Source organism: Oncorhynchus keta, chromosome 23 (genome assembly GCF_023373465.1).
Source record: "Oncorhynchus keta strain PuntledgeMale-10-30-2019 chromosome 23, Oket_V2, whole genome shotgun sequence".
NCBI lineage: Eukaryota > Metazoa > Chordata > Actinopteri > Salmoniformes > Salmonidae > Oncorhynchus > Oncorhynchus keta.
The window spans coordinates 36544660-36563014 of NC_068443.1; the positions used below are offsets into that span (position 1 = coordinate 36544660).

General features: G+C 43.8%; 1 protein-coding gene across 1 annotated transcript; it reads right to left on the bottom strand.

The window, feature by feature from the left end:
* Positions 1-273: 273 nt before the first annotated feature.
* LOC118402561 (coatomer subunit beta'-like) lies at positions 274-18082 on the bottom strand. Its single transcript, XM_052477125.1, has 21 exons — positions 17919-18082; positions 17163-17300; positions 16962-17048; positions 16704-16830; positions 16372-16520; positions 16093-16239; positions 15854-15953; positions 13845-13987; positions 12404-12603; positions 12087-12197; positions 11890-11978; positions 11585-11691; positions 11219-11362; positions 10849-10979; positions 9688-9895; positions 8629-8739; positions 3637-3851; positions 3160-3436; positions 2873-2956; positions 2500-2652; positions 274-680 (listed from the first exon to the last, which is right to left on the bottom strand). The coding sequence occupies exons 1-21, from the start codon at positions 17919-17921 to the stop codon at positions 564-566; spliced, it is 2841 nt and encodes a 946-aa protein (XP_052333085.1). The 5' UTR covers positions 17922-18082; the 3' UTR covers positions 274-563.
* Positions 18083-18355: the final 273 nt, after the last annotated feature.

The following is an 18355-nucleotide window of genomic DNA, read 5'->3' on the forward strand; positions in this document are numbered from 1 at the left end:
TGGTATGTCAATAGTTACTTTAGAGTAATTTGATTGAAATAACATTTAAAACCAGCAAATTTTATACATGAATGGAAAAATGAATACATACGCTGAAGCTAAAAATGAGTTAACTAACATAATCAAGTCAACTGTGAAGGCAATTTTTGCTGATAACGGAGCACAAACACAGCACCGACACCAAATGTAAAGAATCTAGTTTTAGTTTAAAAGCCACCGTCTAATGATTAAATCCTGTATGGGCCCAAAAATGTCAAAACGACAACACCACTGTTCAAATGTACAGCAATAGCAATTTATTAGGCGTAAATGAACAGTGATTTATCATTGTACACATACAGAGAGTAAATATATAGCTCAATGCACAGATAGTTAGTGAAGGTAAGGCCCTGGATGAAGTGTAAAATCTGCTTAAGAATCAAGAAGTATAATTTGCCTCTTTCCCCTTGCATGGATTTCTCATCTACTCAGTCTTACAAACACCGTAGGACTAACAAAACACATGTTAAGTACAAATACAAAAGGGGGTTTGGTCTCTTAAATAAATTCATAGCGGGGGGTTCTCAGTCATCTAAGAAGTCATCTTCCAGGTTAATGTCTGTGGTGTCCAGGTTAATGTCCGTGGTGTCGATGTCGTCCAGCTCCAAGTTGTCCAGGTCATCTTCAAGTTCGTCCAGGGCCTGGGGGAAATAACACAGCGTGAAATAACACACCTGGCCCAGTTGAGGATGCCTGGTCATTCTTTAAATGTAACTTCCTTGCCATTTTAGATAAGCATGCTCCGTTCAAAAAATGCAGAACTAAAAACAGATATAGCCCTTGGTTCACTCCAGACCTGAATGCCCTCGACCAGCACAAAAACATCCTGTGGCGGACTGCAATAGCATCGAATAGTCCCCGCGATATGCAACTGAAGTCAGGAACCAATACACGCAGTCAGTCAGGAAAGCAAAGGCAAGCTTCTTCAGGCAAAAATTTGCATCCTGTAGCTCTAACTCCAAAAAGTTCTGGGACACTTAAGTCCATGGAGAACAAGAGCACCTCCTCCCAGCTGCCCACTGTGCGGAGGCTCGGTAAATCCATGATTATCGAAAACTTCAAGCATTTCTCAACGGCTGACCATGCCTTCGTCCTGGCTACTCCAACCTCGGGCCAACAGCCCCCCCCCCCCGCAGCTACTCGCCCAAGCCTCTCCAGGTTCTCCTTTACCCAAATCCAGATAGCAGATGTGCTGGAAAACTTGGACCCGTACAAATCAGCTGGGCTTGACAATCTGGACCCTCTATTTCTGAAACTATCCGCCGCCATTGTCGCAACCCCTATTACCAGCCTGTTCAACCTCTTTCATATCGTCAAGGATTGGAAAGCTGCCGCAGTCATCCCCCTCTTCAAAGGGGGAGACACCCTGGACCCAAACTGTTACAGACCTATATCCATCCTGCCTTTCTAAGGTCTTCAAAAGCCAAGTCAACAAACCCACCGTACCTTCTCCGCTGTGCAATCTGATTTCCTCCTTCACTCATGCCGCCAAACTTACCATCTTACCGATCCTCGACTTCGGCGATGTCATCTACAAAATAGCTTCCAACACTCTACTCAGCAAACTGGATACAGTTTATCACAGTGCCATCCGTTTTGTTACTAAAGCACCTTATACCACCCACCACTGCGACCTGTATGCTCTAGTCGACTGGCCCTCGCTACATACTCGTCGCCAGACCCACTGGCTCCAGGTCATCTACAAGTCCATGCTAGGTAAAGCTCCGCCTTATCTCAGTTCATTGGTCACGATGGCAACACCCACCCGTAGCACGCGCTCGTAGTACGCGTATCTCACTGATCATCCCTAACACCTCATTTGGCCGCCTTTTGTTCCAGTTCTCTGCTGCCTGTGACTGGAACGAATTGCAAAAATTGCTGAAGTTGGAGACTTATCTCCCTCACCAACTTCAAACATCAGCTATCTGAGCAGCTAACCGATCGCTGCAGCTGTACATAGTCCATCGGTAAATAGCCCACCCAATTTTACCTACCTCATCCCCATACGGTTTATACTTATTTACCTTTCTGCTCTTTTGCATACCAATATCTCTACCTGTACATGACCATCTGATCATTTATCACTCCAGTGTTAATCTGCAAAATTGTAATTATTCGCCTACCTCCTCATGCCTTTTGCACACAATGTATATAGACTCTTTTTTTTCTTTCTACTGTGTTATTGACTTGTTAATTGTTTACTCCATGTGTAACTCTGTCTGTTCACACTGTTATGCTTTATCTTTGCCAGGTCGCAGTTGCAAATGAGAACTTGTTCTCAACTAGCCTACCTGGTTAAATAAAGGTGAAATAAAATAAAAAATAAATAAAAATAACACAGCAACGGTACTGAATACTGCAACGGGTTACATTCATACATCTCCCATTCTTCTCGCTGGGTACAGTGCATTACTTGTCCAGAGTCTGCCCTACTGTCTTTCTAGGGAGACCGTTGCCAACCTTGTTCTTCAGTGCCTCAGATGAACCGGGGCTCGCCTCCTCTTCCTCTTCAGGTGCAGCCTCAGGTTCTGGCTCCGAGGGGATCGCGGGGGGCGTCAACACGGATGCCAGAGCTCCAGCAGCCAACGTGGTCTCCTCCCTGCAGTCTTCACCCTGTTGACAGACACACAGGCATGAGCAGGACTCTGTTTCCAGTGTCTCAGCCTTGCCCATCAATCCAGCCAACACATGAGGCCATTTCTAGATTTGAAACTCGACTCTTCCAGGCCTATGATGGAAAAAACACCTAGTCTGTGTAGATCTAAATAAAAGTCCTTTGATCAAGTTGGCTATTACTTTAACTGTATAGTGAAGGTCTCAGAAGCAGACTTACTGGTACCAGTGTGGCAAGTGAGAGGGGAACTCCTTTGGGCTCGTAGCCCGTGGCATCCTCTAGTATATTACGTTCTTCATTGGGCTGGAGAAAAGAGGCAAGATATGGATAATGTGAGTAAATAAGTAGGAAGACCGCAAAGGGAACGATAGGAATTACTACGTATTCAAGTTGGACTCCTCCTGTGCAGCAAATACACATCCATAGCAAGCTTTCAGTTTAGAGATTTGCCAGCCAGATATTTCCATTTCATTTCTACAGTCCCACATCGAACCCCCACCACTCACTGTGACCAGAGGGTAGTCAGTGGCTGGCCGGGAGTTGCCCAGGCAGGTCTCGCGGAGGAACTGCTCGGCCACAAACGACTCCTTCAGACCGGGGAACAGGTTCTCATACTCAGTGGGGTCGGCCAGCGACTCGGCCGCCTTCTGGTTGACCTTGGCCAGGCTCTCCCTCCACAGCTTGACCACCCTGGACACCTGGCTGGGTAGGTAGGTGCGGGCCAGGAAGGCTGCCTCGGGCAGCCGGTTGGTCCGGATCAGCAGCTCCAGACAGTGGTCCAGTCTGGGGGAAAACAGACAGGAGACTTGAGACCAGTATCAGAAAGAGGTCCAAATCACTGCTACTGATCACATGCTCCATCAAAGATCAAACATACAGGAGTAGTGTCGTGTAGGATTCCAATACCTCATTGTAACGCTACTGAATTTAGGAAAGCTGGATATGACATTGTTGTGTCCCCCTCTACCCTCCCTTGTACTCACTTCCCCTGCAGGAAATAAGTCATGAAGGCCACGTTGTTCTTGCCGTCCTGCTCAGCGCCCTCGGCCAGCTTGCCCACCATGGCAGCGTTGCCCGAGGCCGTGGCGAGCAGCAGCAGGCCGCCGTAGTCCTGGGCATGATGGAGGCACTCCTGGGCTAGGCTAAACTGGCACTTACTGATGGCCAGCTCTGCCAGTTGCTTCCACTTCTGCTCCGACTGCCACCAGAGAAAAAGGAAACAGTTCCAATGTTATATATATATATATATATATATATTGTTTAGTGCAGAAGGACAGTTAATACATTTAACGATATGATTGAGTACATAATCGACTCAGATCTAAATCAGATGTTGACTGAATAGATTTAAAACTGAGCAGATACTACTCTTCAGTATTGAATAACTCATTCGTGAACGACTGACATGTATGATGGCGCTATGCACGCAGTACACAATCGGTTGGCATCGTCGGGCAAGTCTAAAGGAGGGGTGTGTTTTTTTTCCCAGTGAAGGAAATCTCAAGATATTGCTCACCTGATATAGAACTAGGGCTGTGATAGTCAGAAAACGCCGTCAGCCGGTGATTGTCAAGCAAATAACTGCCGGTCTCACGGTAATTGACCCATTAAGCATCTCTAGACTTCCTACAAGCCACTGATGCAGACGTTTTGAAACATCTTCATTTTTAGAAAGTCTAAATCCATGTAATATAGCCTACACCTTCACAATAAATCTTATTTTAGACAGGTCTAAAGAAACATGGTAGGAAAAAAATGTAGTCTATTTCAGAAGAACAGAATCGCATACTCAGATGTCCTTATGTTAGGTCCTGATCTGGTTATGCCATATGGCGGTGGGCTACACTAGTTCACTTAGCAGACAACATTTACCTTAGAATTCCGTGGCATTATTTCATAGCATGAATACAATTGAGCAAACCTGAATAACATAGAAAGGGATATTTTCTCCAGACGATGGAGTGCACACATGCCGCTATTCTGTGTTGAGCGGTTAAATAAGTCCTCCTGTATGCTTCATTGAGAGTTATTAATGGAACTTTAGTTGTTCTACAAACGTTGGGCTCTGTTCTGATTTTTAATGCATTGTGAAGTTGCAAGATGCAACTCTAATAAAGATTAGGAAAAAAGTCACTTGAAAAGGCACAATGCCTCAACTTTCCCGGCGGAATCCCCTTTGTGTGGCCGTAATGCACTCGTCTTCTGCAGCCAGTGGCTGTTGTGCCCTTGGGCTAAATATAATCATTATAAACAACCCAAAAGCATGTAATGATCTTCCCCAAACTTGATACTCACACACTGCTTATGTATGCCAGTTAGGCTCTACACCTTGTACAGCGGATTAATGTGCTTCATTTTAAGACGTTATTTGGCCACTTTAGTTGCGATACAAACCATATCAAAACATATAGGCCTATGGGCTAGGTTACATGAGGTGTGCGACTATGATTAAAATAAGTTGTAATTTTTTTTTTCAAAGGCATTTTTTTATGCTGGGCATCATTCACAAGTGATAATATATAATTCACAAGTGGTAGGATAATATAGTCACACAGATTATTCTTGACTTAATTCTTGTCTTTACATATACACTAAATAATGTGTATGAAATTTGTTTGGATTTAGAATGGACCATTATCATGCACCGGTCTCAAAACGGGCAGGGGGGAAATTACATGGCATCTATGCACTTAAAGCGAATGGAGGACGCTTTTCCCGTGGTTCATTTTCATGCCAGCCAGGTAGGCTATACTCCTGTTGTAAAGAGAAGCAATGTGCTTAATATTAGGAATGTTGAGAAATAAATACAGTAGGCCTAGCCTATAGAAAACTGACAATTTTAAGAGGCCATCACACCGTTTTCTCACAATTGCATAACCTATAGAACATGAGCTCTCGTGAAGTGTTTGATTAGATTTTCCATCACATTGGCACTGACGTCAGAGTGATTAGAGGGACAATAGAGTGCTGAGTACCAGGCAGTTATCAAGTTTGGTATTCTACTAATGACCAGCAGCAGCATCAGAGCTTGGAAAAGCCTAATTACCGTGACTAAACGGTCACGTGGAATTTGACAGCCTTCGTGAATCGTGACCGCTGGTAATACAGTCTCCTCAACAGCCCTATATAGATTACCTCATGGTAAGCTGCAGACCTTTATGGACCAAGAGAGTTCTTATCCATAATCATCACGGCTGTCTACATCCCTCCACTGGTGTAGATGAAGGAGACAGGTTATTGAGTGTGTGCCATTCAGAGGGTGAAAGGCAAAGACAAAAGATTGAAGTGCTTTTGAACGGGGCATGGTAGTAGGTGCCGGGCGCACCAGTTTGTGTCATGAACTGCAACGCTGCTGGGTTTTTCACGCTTAACAGCTTCCCGTGTGTATCAAGAATGGTCCACCACCCAAATGACATCCAGCCAAGTTGACACAACTGAAGCATTGGAGTCAACAAGGGTCAGCATCCCTGTGGAACACTTTCAACACCTTGTAGAGTCCATGCCCTGACAAATTGAGGCTGTTCTGGAGGACAAAAGGGGGGAGGGGGGAGGGATTCTGTACATGAAGTGTATACAAACACACACAACCACTCATCATTTGCTGCTGCTACTCTGTTCTTTATTTTACTCTTATTATAATCTATCCTGATGACTAGTCACTTTACCCTGCCTTCATGTACATATCTACCTCAAATACCTCGTCCCTCTACACATTGACCTGGTGCTCCCCGTATATAGCTCCACATTAACCTGGTGCTCCCCGTATATAGCTCCACATTGACCTGGTGCTCCCCGTATATAGCTCCACATTGACCTGGTGCTCCCCGTATATAGCTCCACATTGACCTGGTGCTCCCCGTATATAGCTCCACATTGACCTGGTGCTCCCCGTATATAGCTCCACATTAACCTGGTGCTCCCCGTATATAGCTCCACATTAACCTGGTGCTCCCCGTATATAGCTCCACATTGACCTGGTGCTCCCCGTATATAGCTCCACATTGACCTGGTGCTCCCCGTATATAGCTCCACATTGACCTGGTGCTCCCCGTAGAAAGCTCCACATTGACCTGGTACTCCCTGTAAAAAGCTCCACATTGACCTGGTACTCCCTGTATATACAGTGCCTTGCGAAAGTATTCGGCCCCCTTGAACTTTGCGACCTTTTGCCACATTTCAGGCTTCAAACAAAGATATTAAACTGTATTTTTTTTTGTGAAGAATCAACAACAAGTGGGACACAATCATGAAGTGGAACGACATTTATTGGATATTTCAAACTTTTTTAACAAATCAAAAACTGAACAATTGGGCGTGCAAAATTATTCAGCCCCTTTACTTTCAGTGCAGCAAACTCTCTCCAGAAGTTCAGTGAGGATCTCTGAATGATCCAATGTTGACCTAAATGACTAATGATGATAAATACAATCCACCTGTGTGTAATCAAGTCTCCGTATAAATGCACCTGCACTGTGATAGTCTCAGAGGTCCGTTAAAAGCGCAGAGAGCATCATGAAGAACAAGGAACACACCAGGCAGGTCCGAGATACTGTTGTAAAGAAGTTTAAAGCCGGATTTGGATACAAAAAGATTTCCCAAGCGATAAACATGCCAAGGAGCACTGTGCAAGCGATAATATTGAAATGGAAGGAGTATCAGACCACTGCAAATCTACCAAGACCTGGCCGTCCCTCTAAACTTTCAGCTCATACAAGGAGAAGACTGATCAGAGATGCAGCCAAGAGGCCCATGATCACTCTGGATGAACTGCAGAGATCTACAGCTGAGGTGGGACACTCTGTCCATAGGACAACAATCATTCGTATATTGCACAAATCTGGCCTTTATGGAAGAGTGGCAAGAAGAAAGCCATTTCTTAAAGATATCCATAAAAAGTGTTGTTTAAAGTTTGCCACAAGCCACCTGGGAGACACACCAAACATGTGGAAGAAGGTGCTCTGGTCAGATGAAACCAAAATTGAACTTTTTGGCAACAATGCAAAACGTTATGTTTGGCGTAAAAGCAACACAGCTCATCACCCTGAACACACCATCCCACTGTCAAACATGGTGGTGGCAGCATCATGGTTTGGGCTTGCTTTTCTTCAGCAGGGACAGGGAGGATGGTTAAAATTGATGGGAAGATGGATGGAGCCAAATACAGGAACATTCTGGAAGAAAACCTGATGGAGTCTGCAAAAGACCTGAGACTGGGACGGAGATTTGTCTTCCAACAAGACAATGATCCAAAACATAAAGCAAAATCTACAATGGAATGGTTCAAAAATAAACATATCCAGGTGTTAGAATGGCCAAGTCAAAGTCCAGACCTGAATCCAATTGAGAATCTGTGGAAAGAACTGAAAACTGCTGTTCACAAATGCTCTCCATCCAACCTCACTGAGCTCGAGCTGTTTTGCAAGGAGGAATGGGAAAAGAATTCAGTCTCTCGATGTGCAAAACTGATAGAGACATACCCCAAGCGACTTACAGCTGTAATCGCAGCAAATGGTGGCGCTACAAAGTATTAACTTAAGGGGGCTGAATAATTTTGCACGCCCAATTTTTCAGTTTTTGATTTGTTTTTTTGTTTTTTTTCAATTTTTGAAAGTTTGAAATATCCAATAAATGTCATTCCACTTCATGATTGTGTCCCACTTGTTGTTGATTCTTCACAAAAAAAATACAGTTTTATATCTTTATGTTTGAAGCCTGAAATGTGGCAAAAGGTCGCAAAGTTCAAGGGGGCCGAATACTTTCGCAAGGCACTGTAGCTCCATTCTTGGTTATTTTATTCCATGTGTTATTATTTTATTTGTATTTTTTACTCTGCATCATTGGGAAGCAAAATACCAGCATTTCAACAGCAGTTGTATTCGTTGCATGTGACAAATACATTTGATTTACAGTCTTTGAACTCTCTTGTAGTGTGTGTGAAGTGGTCTCTCCAAAGTCTAGTGTACTGAAGATCTCACCTCTGCCTCCACAGCCAGCTGATAGGCGATCTTCAACTCCCCAAGCTGCAGGGCCAGCTCAAACCTGTGCTCCGAGTCTGACGACACGGCCAGAGCCTGCTGCTTGAAGCCCTGGATGACCAAAAATAACATGTCAGTAAACATAACATTTCACACAAACACAGTCAGTTCTCACAACAGTAAAACAGCAGCCACACAAAACGCAGCTTGACCCGTGTTGAAGATGAAGAGCTCAGAATTATATATTGTCAAAAATAATATCCGATATGTAACTGTATAAATGTTTCTCCCAATTACAAATCATTGACATTATATCCAAAAAGTCAAATTTCGTAACCCAATACATCCCATAATAAGCACCGAGCTCTTGACATAGCAGTGCAGGTTTATCGTAACAACATGTGAGGATTTTACATTGTGTGGTAGTCGTCTTCAAAGTTGTTTTAGTGGATCGCAAAAAAAGCTCAAATTAGCATAACAAGCTGAACCAAATGTAAGAGGCTTTGAGAATAAAAAGCCTGGTATACAGTCAGTGCTTCAGGGATACGCTTGTTTATGTAAGGGACCTTCTAAAAAGACCAGGAATTTCAGATTAATATGAGAAACATATACTAAAATATATATATTTTTAAATACTACATGTCTCAAAATCGATATCCATCTTAACTCTATTTTGTTTTATGTCCTGCAGATTTGAGAAGAAAGATGACGAGTTCAATGGGAAAGTGAGCCTTGCACAGAATCCAGTCTAGCTGACGCAATGTAATTTTCCTGATTTAATTACACCCCCCCATCAATTTCATCACCCTAATTCTGGCCATCCTACAAGGATAAAAACTCTACTTTTGAGACATGAGGTTTGGACCATAGGTTTTCTTAAGAGGGTTATATACACAATTAACATTATTTTGGTCAAAAGATGCATTATGAATTGGACACCCTATAACATTCCATAGTCTAGCTGGAATCTACTCACTCCCCCCAGCGCCCCCATAGAGTTAAAGTACCCCATTCTACACACCTCATTTCCTTCATTAACAGGAAGTTCCTGGTTCTGACCTGTTTCTCCAGGAAGTGGGCCACACGGGTCCTCTGTTCCTTGGGGATGGTGGGCAACACTTTGTCGGCCATGCCAAAGTCCCTGCGCATCACAGCTGTCTGGTACTCCAGCACAGACACCAGCAGGGAGTAGCTGACGATGTTCAGCTCTTTGTCGCCCAGGTACAGGCGGTCGTCCTTGGGGATGTAGCCCAGCAGGTACATGGTTCTACGGATGGAGTAGATCAATAACGTGTTATTGGAATTAAAAAGGAAAACACACTTTGAGATGGAGTTTTAGGGATGGTTTCCCAGACACAGATGAAGCCTAGTTCTAAACTAAAAAGCATGCTCAATGGAGGAAGAACTTTTTAGTAGGAAGATTTTAATGGGAAGATCTTTTTAGTATGGTACTAGGCTTAATCTTTGTCTGGAAAACTACCTCAATGTATTTTTTTGAAGTAAATTAGGCTGTATGTAGGGGTTACACCCCCCCAATTTTAATTTGTTGAATAGTCTTGTTGTAGGATAAATGCGATGTCAATGTAGCAGAAGCACGTTGCTAGACAGAAGCGAGGTGGACCTGCTTATGAAGTACATATAGAGGCTTCGAGAAGCCCTCTGACAATAGCAGTGCCATTCTCCTACAGGCGCACGAAAAGGTGTGAAAGCTCTCTGATCATGTGATCTTTAAACTCTAAGCCACCTAATACAGGGATGGGCAACTGGTGGCACTCTCTTGGAAGGCCCTCTGAACTTGACTTTTTATATAATGGGTGGGCTTTCAAAACACAAAATGTCTTGACGGACTCAAATGTAGCCCTATGGAGGACACTAGTGGGGATTTTTGGTTTAACATTAAGATAATATTGGCTGACTTAACAAACAGCTAGTCTAATCCTTCTCCAAAAAGCAACGTTTGAATATTGAGATTATTGTTTCTGGTCTTACATCCCCAACATTGGTGCTTTACACCCCAAAAAAACAGGGTCAGACCCAAAGCAACAGTAGTATTGAGCTTCACTTACTCCAGCCTATTAATCCTGGGTAGTATTCACTAGGAGCCAAATGAAACAAGTGGGCCAAAACGGGTAGGACCTACCCAAACACTTGTTTTCTTTTTCAGTTGCAAAATATTGCTACGCTGTGCACTAGTAAATATACAACCCTGGTACGCAGTACCTGTCCAGGTGAGCGATGGTGACAATCTCTCCCCCCACAAAGTAGTTGAGTCTGTTGACAGAGCTGGTGTAGATGAAGCAGTCTCCCACCCACAGACCTGTCTTCACCACTTCCTGGATCTCCCCCTGGACCTAGAGGATCAAGACACAAAATGGCAGATTGGGGACAGATTGGGGGTAGAGGGCAGATGGTGAGTGTTCACTGGTGCCCTGTTGTCTAGGGCCCTCTACTGGATGGCTATAGGCATTGTGCTTTGTCTTCAGTCGAAACCATAAGCCTCTCTTGTAGAGTTGCAGAGTCTACCTGCTAGGTCAGTGCAGGTACAAGGTAATATCGAGTATTAGCCTGTTACACACACACACACACACACCTCAAAGGCGTCTTCGATGCCGTCCTCAGTCACTCCCTCGTTGTTCTCTTGGGAGGCGGCTACTTTCTCGGACAGGTAGCGCAGGATGAAGAAGGACTCCTCTGTGGCTATACACACCAACTCCCCTGAGTCTGACCAGAAGATCTACAAACCCGAGAGAGAGAGAGAGGAAGTGTTATTTCATGCTTCACTTACAGTCCTGATTTCATGACGATAATGCAAATTGTGTCATATGGCCATTTCTACCAATATGGTACTGGGTGGAAAAACAAACATTGACCAAAACAAACATTTGTACATGCAAGGGCAGTCTCGCACCCATCTATATTCTGATCAAGATGCCCTTTCCTCGACAGCAGTACTCACATGTTTGGGCTGGATCTCAATGCGGCGGACCAGCTCTGTGTTCTCCCAGTCATAGAAGGCCAGACCGTTCACCGACCTGACGCCCAGCAAGAAGCCTCCATAGATACCTGCACACACACACACACACACAGTTAGTCCCTCAGTTAAGCTATCTGGACATGTCGAATAACATTTTTGTTTTCTGTTGCAAAACATTTTAAAACATTTTCTGTTGCCTGCCAGATTCCATCAAAACTGCCATCATCTTCTTATGCAGTATATTTTTTCACACTACAAACTACCTGCAACTGATCTCTTCCACTTACCTTCAGCCCCAAAGTCTGGCTTGAAAGACTTCTTCTCTTTGAAGTTCTTGAAGATTTTGACCACACTGTTGCTTTCTCTAATGGCATACCTGCGACAAGGCAGACCAAGCACATTAACCACTGACAGACAGTAACCATCCATAACAAAGAGTGTGTGTGTGTGTGTGTGTGTGTGTGTGTGTGTGTGTTGGACTCACTCAGAGGAGTCATGTGCCCAGACAAACTCCTGGGCTGAGCCGAAGCTCTTGTTCCTCAGTGCCATGGCAGTGTAGATGATGTACTCTCCGTCTCCACACACCACAACAAACCTGACAACACATTTGGATTAAAGAGAGGCTCCACAAAATAATCCAGATTTTCAACAGAAGAAGTGTTTGGATAAATATATCATATTTCTCCAAACATTTGAAAACAACTTACCTTGCCTTTAAAATGTGTGGCACACAAACACTAACATGGAGTTGTTGTGCAAGACGTTTAATTAGGTTCACTGAATAGCTGATGTCGGACTGACCTTCCGTTGGGGTTGTGCTGAATGGTCTGGGGGTAGATCTCACAGCTGCCCATGTCTTTGACGGCCAGCGCCAGCCTCTCTCCGTCCTTGATCTCCGTGTCACCCATGGCCTTCAGGTTGGCCTGCTGCACCTCTGAGTGCTTGGCCCAGATGATCTTCCCATTGGTGTCCATGGACATGGCTGGCTCCTCACGCCCCAGCTACAGCACGCAGGAGAGGTGGAGGAGAGGATGGACTGAGTAAAGTACCGTGGCTTTCAGAGATGTCACCAAGTAGTTGTTTCAACATAGAAGGGTACTTTGAAAAAGGGCATGTGCGCAACGTGTACAAACTGAAATTCTATCAAACTCTATTGTGAAATAGCTGTGGGTTCTTCTGTTTTGAATCTTATGCACAAATACACATATACATACATACATACATACATACATACATACATACAAACGTATGTGGATGCCCCTTCAAATTAGTGGATTCGGCTTTGTCAGCCACACCCGTTGCTGACAGGTGTATAAAATTAAGCACACAGCCAAGCAATCTCCATAGAGAAAACATTGGCAGTAGAATGGCCCGTAATGAGGAGCTCAGTGACTTTCAATGTGGCACCGTCATAGGATGCCAACAAGTCCGTTTTTCACATTTCTGCCCTGCTAGAGCTGCCCCGGTCAACTGGACGTGCTGTTATTGTGAATTGGAAATGTCTAGGAGCAACAATGACTCAGCCGCGAAGTGATAGGCCACACAAGCTCACAGAACGGAACCACAGAGTGCAGAAGCGTGTAGTGCGTACAAATCGTCTGTCCTGGGTTGCAACACTCAATACCTACTTCCAAACTGCCTCTGGAAACAACGTCAGCACAAGACCCATTTGTCGGGAGCTTCATGAAATGGGTTTCCATGGTCGAGCAGCCTAAGACCACCATGCGGAATGCCAAGCATCGGCTAGAGTGGTGTAATGCTTGCAGCCATTGGACTCAGTGGAAACGATGAATCACGCTTCACCATCTGGCAGTCCGAAGGACGAAGCTGGGTTTGACGGATGCCAAGAGAACACGACATGTCCGAATGCATAGTGCAAACTGTAAAGTTTGGTGGAGGAGGGATGGGGCTGATTTTCATGATTCGAACTAAGCCCCTTAGTTCCAGTGAAGGGAAATCTTAACGCTACAGCATACAATGACATTCTAGACAATTCTGTGCTTCCAACTTTGTGGCAACAGTTTGGGGAAGGCCCTTTCCCGATTCAGCATGACAATGTCCTGATCTGATCTCAACCCCTTTGAACACCTTTGGGATGAATTGGAAGGCTGACTGCTAGTGGAGGCTGTTATAGCAGCAGGGGGGGCAACTCCATATTAATGCCCATGATTTTGGAATGAGATGTTTGACTAGCAGGTCCACATACTTTTGGTCATGTAGTGTATATGGCCATATTCCACACCTTGATGATGATGCTGCCTTCGTCGTAACCCAGGGCCACGTTGTTGGAGCCTCGCAGGCCACACACACACCACACGCGCTCCATGCCGTAGTTCAGCGTGCTCTCCAGACGGTACGTACTCGAGTGCCAGATGCGCACAGTGCCTATGGAACCAGAGAAACGATTGGTTTCTTTCAGAACTGTGAGCTTTTTATACATAAAAAACATGTGTACATTGTACAGAGTAGAGTTAATACTAGAGGTCGACCGATTAATTAGGGCCGATTTCAAGTTTCCATGACAATCGGAAATCAGTATTTTTGGACACCGATTTGGCCGATTTTAAAATATTTTTTAACACCTTTATTTAACTAGGCAAGTCGGTTAAGAACACATTCTTATTTTCAATGACGGCCTAGGAACGGTGGGTTAACTGCCTCGTTCAGGGGCAGAACGACAGATTTTTACCTTGTCAGCTCGGGGGATTCAATCTTGCAACCTTATAGTTAACTAGTCCAACGCTCTTACCACCTGATTACATTGCACTCCACGAGCAGCCTGCCTGTTACACGAATGCAGTAAGCCAAGGTAAGTTGCTAGCTAGCACGTAAACTTATCTTATAAAAAAAAAAAAATTGCAATCATAATCACTAGTTAAACTAGTAATATTAGCGTGTCCTGCGTTGCATATAATCGATGCGGTGCATATCGTTGCTCCAATGTGTACCTAACCATAAACATCAATGCCTTTCTTAAAATCAATACACAGAAGTATATATTTTTAAACCTGCATATTTAGCTAAAAGAAATCCAGGTTAGCAGGCAATATTAAACAGGTGAAATTGTGTCACTTCTCTTGCGTTCATTGCACGCAGAATCTGTGTATATGCAACAGTTTGGGCAGCCTAATTTGCCAGAATTTTACATAATTATGACATAACATTGAAGGTTGTGTAATGTAACAGGAATATTTAGACTTATGGATGCCATCCGTTAGATAAAATATGGAACGGTTCCGTATTTCACTGAAAGAATAAACGTCTTGTTTTCGAGATGATAGTTTCCGGATTCGGCCATATTAATGACCTCAGGGTCATATTTCTGTGTGTTATCATGTTATAACTAAGTCTATGATTTGATAGAGCAGTCTGACTCTGATGGTAGGCAGCAGCAGGCTAGTAAGCATTCATTCAAACAGCACTTTCGTGCGTTTGCCAGCAGCTGTTTATGACTTCAAGCCTATCAACTCCTGAGATTAGGTTGGTGTAACCGATGTAAAATGGCTAGCTAGTTAGCGGGGTGCGCGCTAATAGCGTTTCAAACGTCACTTGCTATGAGACTTGGAGTGGTTGTTCCCCTTGCTCTGCATGGGTAACGCTGCTTCAAGGGTGGCTGTTGTCGTTGTGTTCCTGGTTCGAGCCCAGGTATGAGCGAGGAGAGGGACGGAAGCTATACTGTTACACTGGCAATACTAAAGTGCCTATAAGAACATCCAATAGTTAAAGGTTAATGAAATACAAATGGTATAGAGAGAAATAGTCCTATTCCTATAATAACTACAACCTAAAACTTCTTACCTGGGAATATTGAAGACTCATGTTAAAAGGAACCACCAGCTTTCATATGTTCTCATGTTCTGAGCAAGGAACTTAAACGTGAGCTTTCTTACATGGCAAATATTGCACTTTTACTTTCTTCTCCAACACTTTGTTTTTGCATTATTTAAACCAAATTTAACATGTTTCATTATTTATTTGAGGCTAAATTGATTTTATTGATGTATTATGTTAAGTTAAAATAAGTGTTCATTCAATATTGTTGTAATTGTCCTTATCACAAATAAAGAACTTTAAAACGGCCGATTGATCGTTATCTGCTTTTTTTGGTCCTGCAATAATTGGCATCTGCATTGAAAAATCATAATCGGTCGACCTCTAGTTAATACATAGCCGTTCGTCTGCTCACCACAAACAGAACAAGTATCGACAAAGGATCAGAATCTAATAAGTGTGTATAAGGTATTTACTCACCGTCCTCTGAGCCTGTGATGATGATGGGCAGCTCTGGGTGAAAGCTGACACACGACACATTCTGGGCGTGTCCCTCCAGGGTCTGCACACACGTCTTGTTCTGAATAGACACAGGACAGCAGTGTGAGACATTTGCCTGGACCAATACAGTATCATCAAAGACCAGAAAACCCATCTGCTGAACAGGTTACCAGCTTTCTCAAGCTAAAAGTGCTTGTTTCATTCCTCAGCCGTCTTACCTGGTAGTCCCAGATCTTGACCAGGCGGTCATCAGCTCCTGATATAAGGTAGGGCTTGTCCCCTCCACTGTAGTAGTCAATGCAGTTGACACCTTTCTCATGGCCCTCAAGGGTGAAGTTAGGAGCAGAGGAGCCTAGCTGCCAAACCTGGGATAGGGCAGAGGATGAGTTAGTCAAATAAATACACTCACACTATTCACAAACATCTACACTAGGTTCTTGTAAGCACACACATGACTTGTGTGGTAAAGTCAACAAACACACTGTGTCTGGTGTTACCTTGATGGTTCTGTCCAGAGAAGCGCTGGCAAATTGGTTGTTGTCTTTAGGGTTGATGACGATCTGCATGACGTAGTGGGTGTGGCCCTCGAACACCTGGCTGCAAGACCACTTCTTCTCCCAGTCCCACAGCTTAATCAGCATGTCATCTGGACACACACACACACACACACACACACACACACACACACACACACACACACACACACACACACACACACACACACACAATTAGTTAATATAATACTTGTGTGATAGATAATCAGTTTATGTATTTGACCCATATGTATAAAATGATGCAAGTCATAAAAGACAAGTTACTGATTGTGTACCACTGCTTGTGAGGATGTAGGGCTGGGTGGGATGCACGGCAATACAACGGATGTAGTCAGAGTGGGCCTCAAACATGTGAACCCTCTCCAGGGTGTTGTAGTTGAACACACGGATCTGCATGTCATCCTACACAGAGAAGGGAGGAAAGACATATTATGACCCTGCAAATACAGTAAGCGTGTAGTCTCCATGGGAAGATAAACCATCAAAAGTTCTCATTAGCTAGATGCTTGTCCTGAATTTAAAGCATCACTCACAGCTCCTGTTATGACCCAGTTCTTCCTGGCTACAAACTTTGATGCTCTCACTGGAAGGTCACACACTTCAAAGGTCTTCACCAAGGTCTGAAAAGGATATATTTACAAATTGTACATTCTCATTAATTGCATACAAGTTTAGCTTAGAGCTGTTCATCTCCATTGTGCAAATATTCAACATCAACCTGTTTGTGCGTGTACCTGTGTTTCATGGTTCCAGACGCAGACACTACCATTGTACAGGCTGGCCAGCATCCACGGCTCGGTCGGGTGGAGGTCCACACTCTTCACCCGGTCTGACCGGGCTGTCAGCTTCCGCTTGATGTCCAGCCTGAGAGGCTTTGAGACAGATGTCAAGTCAATCCAAATAAACAGACAGGGCAGTGCACAACGTACTCATCTGATTGCAGAGAGCTAGCTAGCTTGCCAGATAACGTTTGCTAAAAGTGATAACGTTAGCTTATAAAAACACGACCATAATCCTTCATGACCACATCCAAAAAACTGCCAACACTGACAGCAAAATATCTATCAAGGTACCGTACCATCTAAATAAAACGATTTTACATGCAAAACGTAGAAATAACTACTTAGCTAACTGCTCACGCTTAGTATAGATGTGACATGGAGCTAGTTAGCAAAGAAGACGAGCATCCTTGCCACGGATAGACGAAACTAACACAACTAACGTTAGCTAGTTAGCATTATCCTTGCTGAATGACCTAGATTGCTGACGAGTGCTTAGCTTTTATCATCCCAATAAATAATAATGAATCGGACTAGCTAGGTCGGTAAATGGTAAGATACCTAATGTTAGCTAGCTACAGAGGACTAGCTTGTTTTCTTGTTAGCTAACATGGCTGGCCTATCACAATCGACACCGGCTTTACTGAAATAAACTGGTTACATGCAATTCAGACTACACATCTTTCAACAATGAATGCACACTTGTCTCACCATGTTTTATCAGTGGGTTGTCTCTTTTTATGTGAATGAATTATGAATAGTTCCAGTCGGTGTTGCGTTTTCTGTGGACGGACTGTCGAGTGACGTGGAACTTCCTGAAACGGCGTGCGATGGGAAACGATGACGTGCCATTTTGGAGGTTCATTTTGGGTCATTTTGGAGCGTGGCACTTTTCTCCCATTTTCCATGGTGTCCTGAGCTGCACTGCTGTCTGCAGTTTAGCTATAACTTTTTAAAATTATTATTTCAAACATAGCATATACTGTACAAATTGTGCATTTTAAGAACTGCAGTTTACAAGCATGTTCAGACAGTGTTATTTTCAGGGCAAAATCTCTGTGTATCATCACCCAATGGCCATAGGCGGATTGTCATTGATAAGGTAGTCGTTTCTCAAAGTTATTTTATTCCAGCTGGGACCAGCAAAC

Coding starts and splice junctions, on each gene's coding strand:
- LOC118402561 (XM_052477125.1), bottom strand. Junction 3,852..8,628: donor AGCTGGCTGTGGAGGCAGAG/GTGAGATCTTCA, acceptor CTCTGGTGGCAG/TCGGAGCAGAAGTGGAAGCA. Junction 2,957..3,159: donor CTGACTACCCTCTGGTCACA/GTGAGTGGTGGG, acceptor TCTTTTCTCCAG/CCCAATGAAGAACGTAATAT.